At 35.8% G+C, this 12,500-nt stretch overlaps 1 protein-coding gene across 1 annotated transcript in view; it reads right to left on the minus strand.

Moving 5' to 3' along the window:
- Positions 1-3,693: 3,693 nt before the first annotated feature.
- The window catches only part of LOC119584205 (protein inturned-like), a 13,057-nt gene continuing 4,250 nt past the window's right edge, over positions 3,694-12,500 (minus strand). Inside the window, 19 exon segments of the mRNA XM_037932716.1 lie at positions 3,694-3,879; positions 4,453-4,565; positions 4,567-4,596; positions 4,725-4,950; positions 5,168-5,247; positions 6,034-6,254; positions 6,895-6,992; positions 7,298-7,399; positions 8,081-8,130; positions 8,269-8,444; positions 8,447-8,456; positions 8,602-8,664; positions 8,983-9,036; positions 9,807-10,011; positions 10,805-10,882; positions 11,174-11,263; positions 11,406-11,507; positions 11,667-11,815; positions 12,083-12,160. Coding sequence (XP_037788644.1) covers positions 3,768-3,879; positions 4,453-4,565; positions 4,567-4,596; positions 4,725-4,950; positions 5,168-5,247; positions 6,034-6,254; positions 6,895-6,992; positions 7,298-7,399; positions 8,081-8,130; positions 8,269-8,444; positions 8,447-8,456; positions 8,602-8,664; positions 8,983-9,036; positions 9,807-10,011; positions 10,805-10,882; positions 11,174-11,263; positions 11,406-11,507; positions 11,667-11,815; positions 12,083-12,160 — 2,037 coding nt within the window. The 3' untranslated portion in view covers positions 3,694-3,767.

Raw genomic sequence — 12,500 nt, forward strand, 5'->3', positions numbered from 1 at the left:
ATTGCTAAGTTTTGGTTGATTATTTTTCATTGATTTTATTGCAAGTGTCTGGCTTATACAAATATTTAAGTTGGAATTAGTATATGTAGTGTGTTTTTTGTTAGTAACCTGCTCTTTATGTATTACTATATGCCAATATTTTTATCTTTATTTATTTTATGTGTATGCATGCAAGCGTGTAATAGGGATGAGTTTGTACACAAACTTACGTATACACACAAGCACATCACATGTACACAGACACGAGCACATGAACATGCATACAGATGCACACACCCGCACAGGTACACTGATGCGCAAACATTACACACATCTATATACATACGGACAATTACTGTGTTCCAATCTAGGTTTATATAGAAATTTCTTTTCTTTTTCTCCTTTCTTCTTCTTTATTATTATTATTTTTTTTCTTTTTCAGTTCTTTTCCATCATAGCAAACATATATGTGCATATATATTCTTTGTTTGTTTATACCACCCTTATATTTGTTAAAATGTCATACTGCTTTAAAGTAAATAATTGGTTTGCTGTATTGAAAAAAAATACATATTTATATATTATCATGAAACCTGTGTTGTCTAGTTCTAGCAGAGGATCAGGAAAGTGAAATGCTAATCAACATAGAGGAAGGCTTTCTCACCCTTAGGAGAGGAAAGGGAAAGTTTATTCAGTAGGTCTGTGTATCTTATGTGCAGAAGCTGTAGGTCTTGGTGTAAGTCTGTTAAGGAGTACTGAAATTGAGGGAAGAGATAGTATTCACCAAATATAAAGTGTTAGGAGAAGAGATTGGTTTTAAAGAGATCTAGGAAATGGGGATATTGTGTTAGAATGTTAGAAGGAGATAGACGTGCTGAAATGAGCAGAGAAAAACAAAAGAGGGGAGGAAGATACATTTATGGATATATATTCTGAGTCTATTCATTTGATAAATTCGAGTATATCTTGGTAATGACTGAAAGTACGAAAATGGCAAAGGATTGATTTCATTATCTACAATGATGCTTTTTGACATCTTGCAAAATTTGAATTGAACTAAAATTAATGGCAAGGGATTGCACTCTTTGTAAGGTTATAGTTAGTTAAAGTCTGTAAAGCACAGTGTTTAGACTGTGTGAGTTTGTGGTGGACACTGATAACTCTTTGTATTTCCATGCACTAAGCAAAAGCTGGATGTCCTAAGGTTCGTTCAGCACCTTATTATATTCTGTACTTGTCTCATATCAGGAATTGTATTCTTAAGAAAGCTTAATGTACATAAAGTAATACATTATTCATAAATGCATAACCCTCTTAGGTTTGGTTCTGATTTTTTTTTTTTTTTTTAGCTCCAGATATTGAGTTGACCCGAGGTTGTGCTATCATTTACCACTGAATCTGGTTTGGCTTTATCTCGCTTGGCTTTTGGAAATGAGGTACATTATTTTTGCTGCTACTTTTGGATATTGTTTAGATGTAGATTGTGTAAGATAAATACACCCTTTAGTAACTATGCAGTTTAGATATTTTAAATGTAATGAATTGCACAAGATTTATTGTTTTGGTAATATGGTGGAACATGCAGTATGTATTTTGTGTGAACCTAGAAAATTATAAGGAATTTACACAAGTATGTAAATGATGAAGAGCAAACGATTATTATATTAGCTAGCATGTGTGTGTAAAGAAATGTACAGTTTGTTACAACGGTGATTTATTAAAGTGGTGCTCTGAATTTTTTTTTTCTTTCAACCTTGAACATACAGGAACATTAATTGTTACTAGGTAAAAACTGTCTTTCTACCAATGGAAAAGTTCTCTGTTAATTTTTTGATTGACCTGATATAATGGTAAGTTACCTGTTAAATTTGAAGCATATTTTGTTAATTCAACAAACAATGAAAAAATATTTTGTGAAATACCTGTTTTCAGAATACTTTTTCATTATCAATGCTTACATATTAACCAAGATACTCATTCTATATTACATTAAAGTCAAGTATAAATGGTTAATGATTACAAAGCAAAATAAATATGCTAGACAATCAAGTGTAAGAAATATCAAGTAAGTCACCATTTTAATTTACCCACTCACTTTCTAATCTGACACAAGCTTATGTAAATTATTTCCTTACATCCATGACAAAAAATAAATAATACAAAGAATTTAATGTATGAATTTATTTATGAAATTACAAAAGTATAAAATAATATTAACTAATGTAAGTAAAAAGTATTACAGTGATATATTTAGCAGACATATTTAAGACTTTTTAACTAAAGTTAATAAGCACTTTTTGTTTGTAAGTCTTTTCATGGAATGTTTCATATGAGAGATCAGAAATGTTCTTTAATTTGCATTAGTAAACCCGAAACAGTCATTAGTCTACCTACTCGAATGGAAAGAAATTTTACTGAATCTTCTAGTCTTCTGTGATAAGTACATGATAAAAATATATATATGTATGATATACACAGTAACTGTATAACTGAAAATAACCCTAGCTGCCCTGGAAAGAATAAAAGTGATTCTCTTAAACTTGAATAAGTACTTATGCATATTAATAACAATTAACAAAGAAACCTCTTAATTGAACAACTCTATGCATTTCTTAATCACAGTTTTTACAGATCATTTATTAATCATCCACCCACTCATGTCATATACTGTCTACTCACATCCTAGCAAACTGGGCCCAAATGCTAGGTGATATGTACCCATGCCATGACTAACAAGCCCCCTCTAATGTGTATGTTAAACAACTGTCTGCTTGTTTGGCACTGCTTACAATCATTGTGAAGATACAGCCTCTCAAAAATAGGCTTAACCCTTAACCCATTGCCGACGGGTGGCATGTACGCACATGCCATGGCATGGCGGGACCATCTGCCGGGGGCACGTACGCACATGCCATAGAGTATGCATGGACGTGCCATGAGTTTTTTTTTGTTACAATCACGGCAAAAGATTATTTTTTTGCCAGTGAAAGTGTGATTAAGTTGGTTTTAACACTTTCTCATTTTTACCATGCAACAAACAAAAAAATGCAACAAACCGACAATTTCAACTCCATGATGCCACACACTGCTTATTTTATTCGGACTATAGACCAAATAATGATCAACTATGGAGTCTATATAACCACAAAAATACCCTTCAGTCTCGATTTATCAGGAAGTTTGGCAAGTAGAGACTGTAAAAAATAATGAAAATTGAAAATACAACATATCTTCGTAGTACTACGAAGAAACGGCATGGGATGCTGGTATTTGGCATGAGTGGTCGCGCATGCTCGGGCGACGATATAAGCCCCCGGCAGTGAGGCCCCGGCCTCTATGAATGCTACCCATCAATTATGGGTTAACCCATGCATAGTTGCAATTCTCAACTATTATTCATGCTGTTTTAAGCAACTATATAGTCCATGCTCTTAATTTTTTTTTTTTATTCCTGGGAAATGGTCTATATACTCTCCAGCCTGTGGTCAAAGGTTAAAGTATCCTTTTATGTCTCATTTCCCTAAAAATCCAATATGCTACATCAAAAATCTTAGCGAGCAGGGTTAATATGTGCCATGCACTTCAATTTTTCACTGAGTGGGCATGATACCCAGTGCTTGGTTTTGTACAGTGTTGGAAAATCCTGTTGGAAGTTAGTGAATATATATAAAATATGGAAAGAAGCACACAGAATGTGAAGAAAAACAAATGGTGTCTACTTTATCAATGATGTTGTCTTTCCAACTTATGTAATATAAATATGAATTAGATTCTCATCAAACCAAAACTCAAATGATGCATCCCAGTGACACTCGGAAAGCTAATTCAATTACATTCTGGGGAATGGCCTCATGGTAGCAGATGTAAATTTCTCGGTGATATGGTGGACCCAGTAGTCTTCTGGAAAAGGAAGGTACGAAAGTTATATCTAGTGCCCTAGAAATACTGGAGTGGATATTATGGGTTTAGTATAAGCTTTCAAAACAGTAGTGCCAGCCGGGCCATAAGTGAAAGGCCCGGGCGAAGCCAGAACTTCGCAAATCTCAAGCAAGCAAGTAGTGCCACATCTAAATCTTTTGACACTAAACTTTCTGTAGATTGTGTTTAATGAAGGTCCTTTTGAAAAGCTATGATTAGATAGGGTCCTGACCATTTAACAACAGAAAACCTCTTTAAGAGTAGCTGACAAAGGTGACAGCAAATTCATAAAAATAATTAGTACAATCATAGCAAGAAGTACTGGTAATTCTAGAATATCTAGGAGATTTATCAGTATTATGATACCTTTTTGCATTCACTTGAGCACAGGCCTGAACAATATTTTTTATAAAGTTGTAATATAATTTTTTTTAAAAGATGTTTTCCTATATTCAAGGGATGATTATGGAATAATAAGGACAGACAAAAAGAGGAGAACTAATACTCTATTATGTATAAACAAGGGCTCTCACCCCACACATGTCACAAACTTACCCAACAACCCAGTAAGAGAGTGGTGGAGGTCTTCTTTTGCTTCCATTTGTGCCGTCAGTTGCAGGGGGTGAGTATGTAAATAAGACACCATGTTCTTTTATGCCATTTAGGGCCTGTACTGCTTCCGTAAATGCCATGTTGTTCCTGTGTGGAAAGTATGTTGAATACTAGTCTTGCCAGAATCAAAGAAATACATCTACATCTAGAACATGCCCTGTGCCTATCTCACTGTCAACCACATTAAAACTTCCTTAGAGGTGTAGAACACGTACCTTTCCCCTTACAGCTGCATGGAGTACATGGTGTATATGAGCACAAACAGACCGAAAGTTATTGAGAACCTGAGCCTGGAGGGAAGGAGGGTGTGGTTGAGAGCTCAAGGAGGGAGAGCCAGTGGGAGATGAAGAAGCTGGAGGGGGAATGGACTGGACCATCACCCCTTCCCCAACCTCCAACTGCACCATGTGGAAAAGAACTCTCTCATTCCCACTGGTAATCCTAAAAAAAAAAAAAAGAAATAACTTGAAATAGAGCTATGCAAATGAATAATCTAATGTATACATAATCAATGTGAAAGAGGAGAAGGAAAGGGGGAAAAAGGAAAGAGAGGAGAGAAAGGAACTGTAAAATTTGTGACAGTGACCTATCCAAAAATAAAGATAAGGATGAAAAAAACACTTTAAATACACAATAACAAGTAGTAGGAAGCCCTTACCGAATTGGGGAGGTAGGATGTTTATTGGTTGGTGCCTTTATATCCAGATCATACTGGTGAAGACCACGACTCTCGGCAGACTGTTGTTGAATAGAAGAAACCCAGACTCACTTTCTGTTACCAATGACTGCTTGAGATATCTCTCACTACAGTTATTATACTTTTCATTATAACTAACTAGTTTATCTTATATATTAGTATACAATTGAGTCATGTACCAAATATAAAACTGTTTAGTAATGTCCATGATCGTCTCTGTCCATGGAATCTGGCATTCAATCTCTTATATTACGCATTACTTGAATGTTATAGCATAATTTCTATGTTATATTAATCATTAACCCAATCATGCTCAGAGATGCTGGGTGGTATTTTATCACACTATACAACTAACGGGGGGATGCTGTCTTCATCTAGTGCATGCCTAAGCCTGCTCAAATATGTGCACATGTACGGCCCTGACTACATTCTTTGAGAAGTAGCCCATAAAAAGTATTCTTGAAGCTGCTTTTTAATCTCATTATATAAAAACTGTTTATGAATAAGCCAAGAGCACTGAGAGCTGAGTCATGTGCTTTTGATTTTCCCTCTGTGTGTACCCTGAATCATTCAGTATTACACTAGGGACTCCTGTTGTGAATGGGTTAACAAATGAATTAACACACACACACACACACACACACACACACACACACACACACACACACACACACACACACACACACACACACACACACACACACACACACACATCACACACTAACACACACTCTCTCTCTCTCAAGCAAGAGAAACACGAACCACAGAACATAAAGACCCATCAAAGAAATCAATCAGACGGACCAGACGTCGTCACCCCCAAACACCTTGAAAATCCTCCAGTCGTAGTCGGACTCGTCCTCCCCCTCGTCCTCCTCCAAGGCGAGCGACGAACCCTGGGAACTGTGCGTGAAGGAATCCTCGCTGGTCTCCCCGACGCTACCCTCGCACTCGCATCCTGTGTGGTCGTGGATGTGCAGCCGTGACTCGGGCAGGGGGGAGGACTTCTGCTTTAAGATCGAGGGCACGTCTGGCAGTCTGATGCCGCCTGTGGGGAAATGTCAGTGGGTTTGCATCTTAGGTTGCTGGTGCAGTATGGTTGAAAGCTGCAGAGAGAGAGAGAGAGAGAGAGAGAGAGAGAGAGAGAGAGAGAGAGAGAGAGAGAGAGAGAGAGAGAGAGAGAGAGAGAGAGAGAGAGAGAGTGTGAGAGAGATATAGAGTTAGACAGATATGTAGATAGATGGATATATACAAATATATACAAATACATGGCTATTGGACAAAATTGTTGTAGCTATGTACTCTCTTCCTTTACATTCTCTTAAAATAGAAAAAAAGAAAAAGAAAAAAAAAATAAATAACGATAAACTGAAAGCACTAGAAGACCTCAAGTCTGGAAATGGATACTACTAATAAAGAAGAAGAAGAAGAAGAAGAAGAAGAAGAAGAAGAAGAAGAAGAAGAAGACGAAGACGAAGACGAAGAAATAGAAGAAGAAGAAGAAGAAGAAGAGAAAGAGAACAAGAACAAGAAGAAGAGAAAAGGAAAAAGAAAATGAAAAATAAAAAGAAAAAGAAGAAAGAAAGAAAGAAAAAACATGGCAAGAGTAAAATGCAAAGCGAGAAGAAGAAGAAGATAAAAGAAAGAAAGAAAGAAAGAAAAAATCAAGAAACTACACTCTAACAAACCGTCTACTGCGTCACTCTTTTCTTTAGCCTTCTTTGTGGGTGTTCCTCTGCCAAACTTTTCATCGGCTGCAATGGTTTCAATGCCCCCGTTGAACAAGCTGTGTGGAAAGGAACAGTGATGTTAAACTCCTTGCAGCAGATATCAGTTCTGTGAGTGTGTGTGTGTGTGTGTGGTGTGTGTGTGGTGTGTGTGTGTGTGTGTGTGTGTGTGTGTGTGTGTGTGTCTATATCTATACACACACACACACCTGTATATATATATATATATATATATATATATATATATATATATATATATATATATATATATATATATATAAATATACATACATATATTAGTAAATAAACACATGAAATATGATAAAAGACATATTTTCCCAGTATAGCATGCACAGACATTCACCTTTCCTCGCAGACAGTATGAACATGAAGAGCATGAAGCTGATACAAGGAAGCCTCGGCCTGATCCACTAGGAATGGGTCTGGTCCTGCACCATCTTCTACACTGCAAAGAATGGGAGAATGTGTTCATTTTTTGCAGGGAGACTCTCTTCACTCTTAAAAGGGGACTAGGTTTGGTATGTCAATATATGGGCTTCTTGTAGGTGGACTGATAAATAGATGGATTAACTAAATGATCAGTTAGGACATAATATACAGTTGGATTGATTAGTCCGATGCCACACATACGTATATGCCATTGTCTACTGTGAGTTTAGTTTATTAACTTGTCTTTACATAGATGGGTACAACAAGTACTTAGTCACTGATGAGTCAGTTACTAATACTACCTATCTCATCTGTTTATCCTTTTCAGAAACATTATTTTTTATCTTATATTTCTATTAGTTGCGTTGATAATATCATAATAATTATATTATCTACAATAATAATAACATTATTGATATTGACAGCATTAGTATAAAAGAAAATTCCCCAAAACTAAAGGAATGGTGACTTTAGGTAAGGTCACGAGGTTTCTAACTGACTCCTTGATAGCTGAGCCTTGTTAGACCATCTATGTTTAGACAGTTCACAAAACAATATTACAGAGAACATTATATTTTTCTGGATGTACCGGGTTAAACAGAAGGTAATGAATGAATGAGTAAATATGGATTGGTGGATTGCCTATGAAATTTTGAGGAAAACAAGAAGATTACATATAAAACTTAATCATACTTACAATTCTGTGACTCCTCCAGCCTCCAAGAGAAGTCCCAACAGCATATGATTCTGTTTGGAAAGACAAACTCTTAAAAGAAAAAAAATTACCATGTCTCTCATTTCTTCTTTACTCAAAGTAACTTTGAAAGAAAAAAACAGAAAGAGAGAAAGCATAAAGACAAATCTATCTATAATCTGCAATCCCACCGTAGCAACAATCAACAAGTAGTGTTTTGGTCCCTCATCTCTCGGCTGGCCCGGGGGATAAACCTGTCTCCAAGCCACAAGTTGACTGACAGATTCATGGGTGGTTAGCGAGAGCAGCCCATGGTGTTGCACGAAAAGCCACATGTGTTGAAGGTCCTCTGTGCATAGATGGGAGCCACCAATCTGCCCTGAGGTTTGACAGAAAGACATTTTGAGGTTACATTCTCTAAAATCCTCCTCCCCCCACTGCTTATCTTTATCTAAAATATATATTTTTTCTAATGAAGATACAATAAATGCAAAAACCATAAAAGTAGAAGTTTCTATACACACCTTGTAAAACAGACAGGTACCCAATATGTTGTAGAGGGAAGAACAGTCATCACAGTCTGAATCCTGTAATCATGAGACAATTTTTTTTTTTTTGTATAATGCTTTAATTTATTGTTTTCCAAAGTTCCAAATCAGTTCATAAGGCGAGCAATTATAACAGTGGGAGAGGTAGAAATGAGTGCAGCATCAACTCTTCTCTCAAACTGAAGTGCATTCAAGAATAAAACTAAATAAACTAAAGTATTATGAACAAAAAAAAAAATAATAATAACACAACATTAATCTATGGTAATGAAAAAGAAAAACTAAAAACTTTCCTAAAAAAACATATACACAAAATTACCTCACATCATTATTCTAAATGAACTGTATTAAACTTACATCATCCCCAAAATCACCAGACTCCAACTCACTCAGACAATTATCAATCTGAAGCTGAAGAGTAACAAAAAAGGTAATTAGATGTCATGCTGTTTTTCATATCCTCTATGTAACAAATTCAAAATATAACATTGTTGAAGAAAGAGAGAGAGAGAAAAAAAAATAACGCATAGTTTAATTCCAAACCAAGGGGCATGGCATGTCACATAGATGGAGCCACTAGTACTAAGTTACCAATGAGCCAATTATGAGTACTACTTGTCTCACCTGTTTACCCTTTTCCTTGATTTTTAAAAATATTTCATGTTTTCTTATATTGCCACTACTAATGTCAATAACATTATAGTAATTATAATGTCTAAAATAAAAATAACACCACTGATATTGATTGCATCAGTAAAAAATAAAACGTTTTTCCTGCAAATTCAAGGAAAGGTGAAATCAGGTCAGGCCACAAGGTCTACTAATTGACTCCTTTGTGGCTAAGCACTTGCAGAGCCATCTATGTGCAGAGACATTTCACAAAAAATTCCAAAATGAGCACAGCATTTAAAGCAATGTTGGGTTAAAAGTATTAATATATAATAATAATAATAGTAATAATAATAATAATAAAAATGAAATTAACAATATTAATAACAATAATAATAATAATAATAATAATAATAATAATAACATAGGGAGATCAGCATCATATAAGCAATATTCTCATTTGTGCCCAAATAAGTCAAAAGACAAAAAATGACAGAAGTTCCATGCCCAAGCTGCAACCTCAGCAGACCAACTGCTCAACAACCCGTGCTTCCCAAGTTCTGAAAACTCACTTTCGTCTCCCCATCCCCTTGGAGAATTAGCCAAGTGGGGAGGGCGAAGATAAGGCTCTGTGACGCGGTTGGGATGAGAGGCAGGTAGGGGTTGGCTTGGCCGTTCCCTCCTCCACCTCCTCTACACCCCTGTGAAAGGACGCTCCCTAGGATGTGGCTCATGAGGTGGTCCAGGTAGGCTTTGTTGTGGGACAGACCCACGCCACTTTGGTTTCAGGGAGAGGGGGGGTGGATGGTAAAGAGTGGGATGAAGGCAATTATCATTATGGTCTTTATTATTACTGTGTTGTTAATATTGGTATCATTATCATCACTATAATCATTTTGAGCCTTACTATTTTTATCATTGCTTTTTCTCTCCTCAGTGTTCATCTGACTTTATTATCACTGTATTTGTAATCAAAGCAGTTTTTATAATCCTTATTCATATCTTTACTGTTATCATATTATCCAACTTCTTAGCAGTGGCATAATGTGGGTGGGACTGCAGGAGTGGTTACCTTGGGTGCCAAATTCTTTGCATTGCCCATTTTCAAAAGGGGAAAAAAAATTGGAAATAATATGCTCTCCCGGTGTTTAAATAGTCCACACAGTTTTTCAAATCAACATTGCTGCATTACATTTTACAGTATTTACTTACTAATTACTATAGACCTTTTCACCCCAGGTGCTGATAGCCCATGTTATACCACTGCTGCTTTGTATCTACTCTATCATTATTATTGGAACAAAAATATTTTCATCCTGCATTATAGAAGTCTAATATAACTAGGAAAACTTCTGATAACATCAAATGCAAATGCAATGCAAACAACTGTTGAGAAGGGTACAGGTATGATTCAAAATTAAGTCTATTTAATCAATTGTGTAATCAAATAATCAATAATGGCTCTGAAATAACACATTCTCACCTGTACATTCCTCAACAGTGAACTCTACTCACAAAAAAGCAAGTAAAACAAAAGCAAAACAAACACTGACACTAAAAATAAACTTACTTGGTCAAGGTTTCAAATTCAAATTTGATAAGATTAGCAATCTGTTCCATCAGTGCTATTATTTCATGGCTTGACACACTGCAAAAGTTCAAATTATGTGTTTCAGTCACCTTTCTATTACATTACAAAATATATCCCTTGAGAAAATCACAATTCAATTAAATTTTGTTGTATTTTATAATAACATTATATATAAAAGTCTAGAACAAGAGAACAAAAGAATGAAAAAACAAACAGGAGAGAGGGAGAGAAGAGGGAGAGGTAGGGAGGGAGAGAGAGAGAGAGAGAGAGAGAGAGAGAGAGAGAGAGAGAGAGAGAGAGAGAGAGAGAGAGAGAGAGAGAGAGAGAGAGAGAGAGAAAACCACTTACTAGGAATGTGGAAGAGCAAGGAGGAAGATATCGTTATTTTCTCTCACATATGCAACATGATAATACTCTCCATCTATCAACACTGTTGAGCTGCCAAAAAAAAAAAAAAACTTTCTTAACCTGCAAAAAATACCATATACAAGCAAATAAGGGAACTTAAAGATTATCTCAAATATATAGAAGAAATGTAAATAAGGTAGGGCCCAAAGTCAGAGAAGTCTGTATAAAATACCACAAAGTAGGCTCCCCTGTCACTTCCTGCACTGTGTGGGCTGCGGTGATAAACATCCCACGAACTTTAACCAGCTTGTTACTCCAGTTTGGGAACTGATACCTAAAGAACAGAAGAATATCTTGATAATAAGAAAGTGCATAACCCAAAATGTGCTGCAGATAATACCAGTACATCAATATAAATCCGCCCACACCGTATTAGATAAGATATATTTCAAATTATCCCTGAAATTGCTCTCTAGTTTGCAAACACACATACCTAATATCAGCCCCATCAGGTGAGTCCTCAGTCACACCCACAAGACTGAGGTAGAGAAGAGTGTGGGGCAGCTCTTGGAGAAACGTCTTGTCTCGACTGTCCACCTCTGCTCCCGTGACCACTTTCACCAGCTGAGTCTGAATTACTCTCTGGTGGGAAAGGTATCAAAATGAAATAATTGTGACTGAACAGTTCTATCTGGCTTATTTGGCATGCTGATGGATCAAAAACCAAAGTAGGTATGAATGGATCTCTCTGCTATCTCACATATCTCGCTCATATAAAGATTTAACATTTTTGGTAAGCTGAAAGCAAGGGAAAATAATACACATTACAAATAAATCCTGGTAACATTACTAAAATCAAATTTTATGGCATGCTGAAGGACTAGTATAAGCGGACCTATGTGATACTACCTTTCTATCATGATCTGTATCCTCAGGCAGGGTCTCTGATGCACACTTCTGCACAGACAAGCTAATGGTTGAGGGAATCTGTAATGAATTTTGCATCAAAATAAGTTTCTTGGGTTTTGGGTTTACTCTTTAAAGTGGCAAAGAACTAGATCATATTCATTTAATCAATTGAATCTAATGGCTTTTGATTTAGAGTGAAAATAACAACTGTTGCTAAAAAATAGAAGTCATAACTATCATGAACACAAAGTATTATATGTACTAGACTCTACATTAATTAAAGTCTACATTAAAGTTCAAAATGTAGAACAATTAACAACATAACACATATAATAATATATCAGTGTTACATTAGCTAGAAATTTTGCTTCCAGCTTCTAGGACTTTATATGTGAACAATGATGTTCAATCTACATTT

The sequence above is a fragment of the Penaeus monodon genome, chromosome 18, assembly GCF_015228065.2.
Source record: "Penaeus monodon isolate SGIC_2016 chromosome 18, NSTDA_Pmon_1, whole genome shotgun sequence".
NCBI classification, from domain to species: Eukaryota; Metazoa; Arthropoda; class Malacostraca; order Decapoda; family Penaeidae; genus Penaeus; species Penaeus monodon.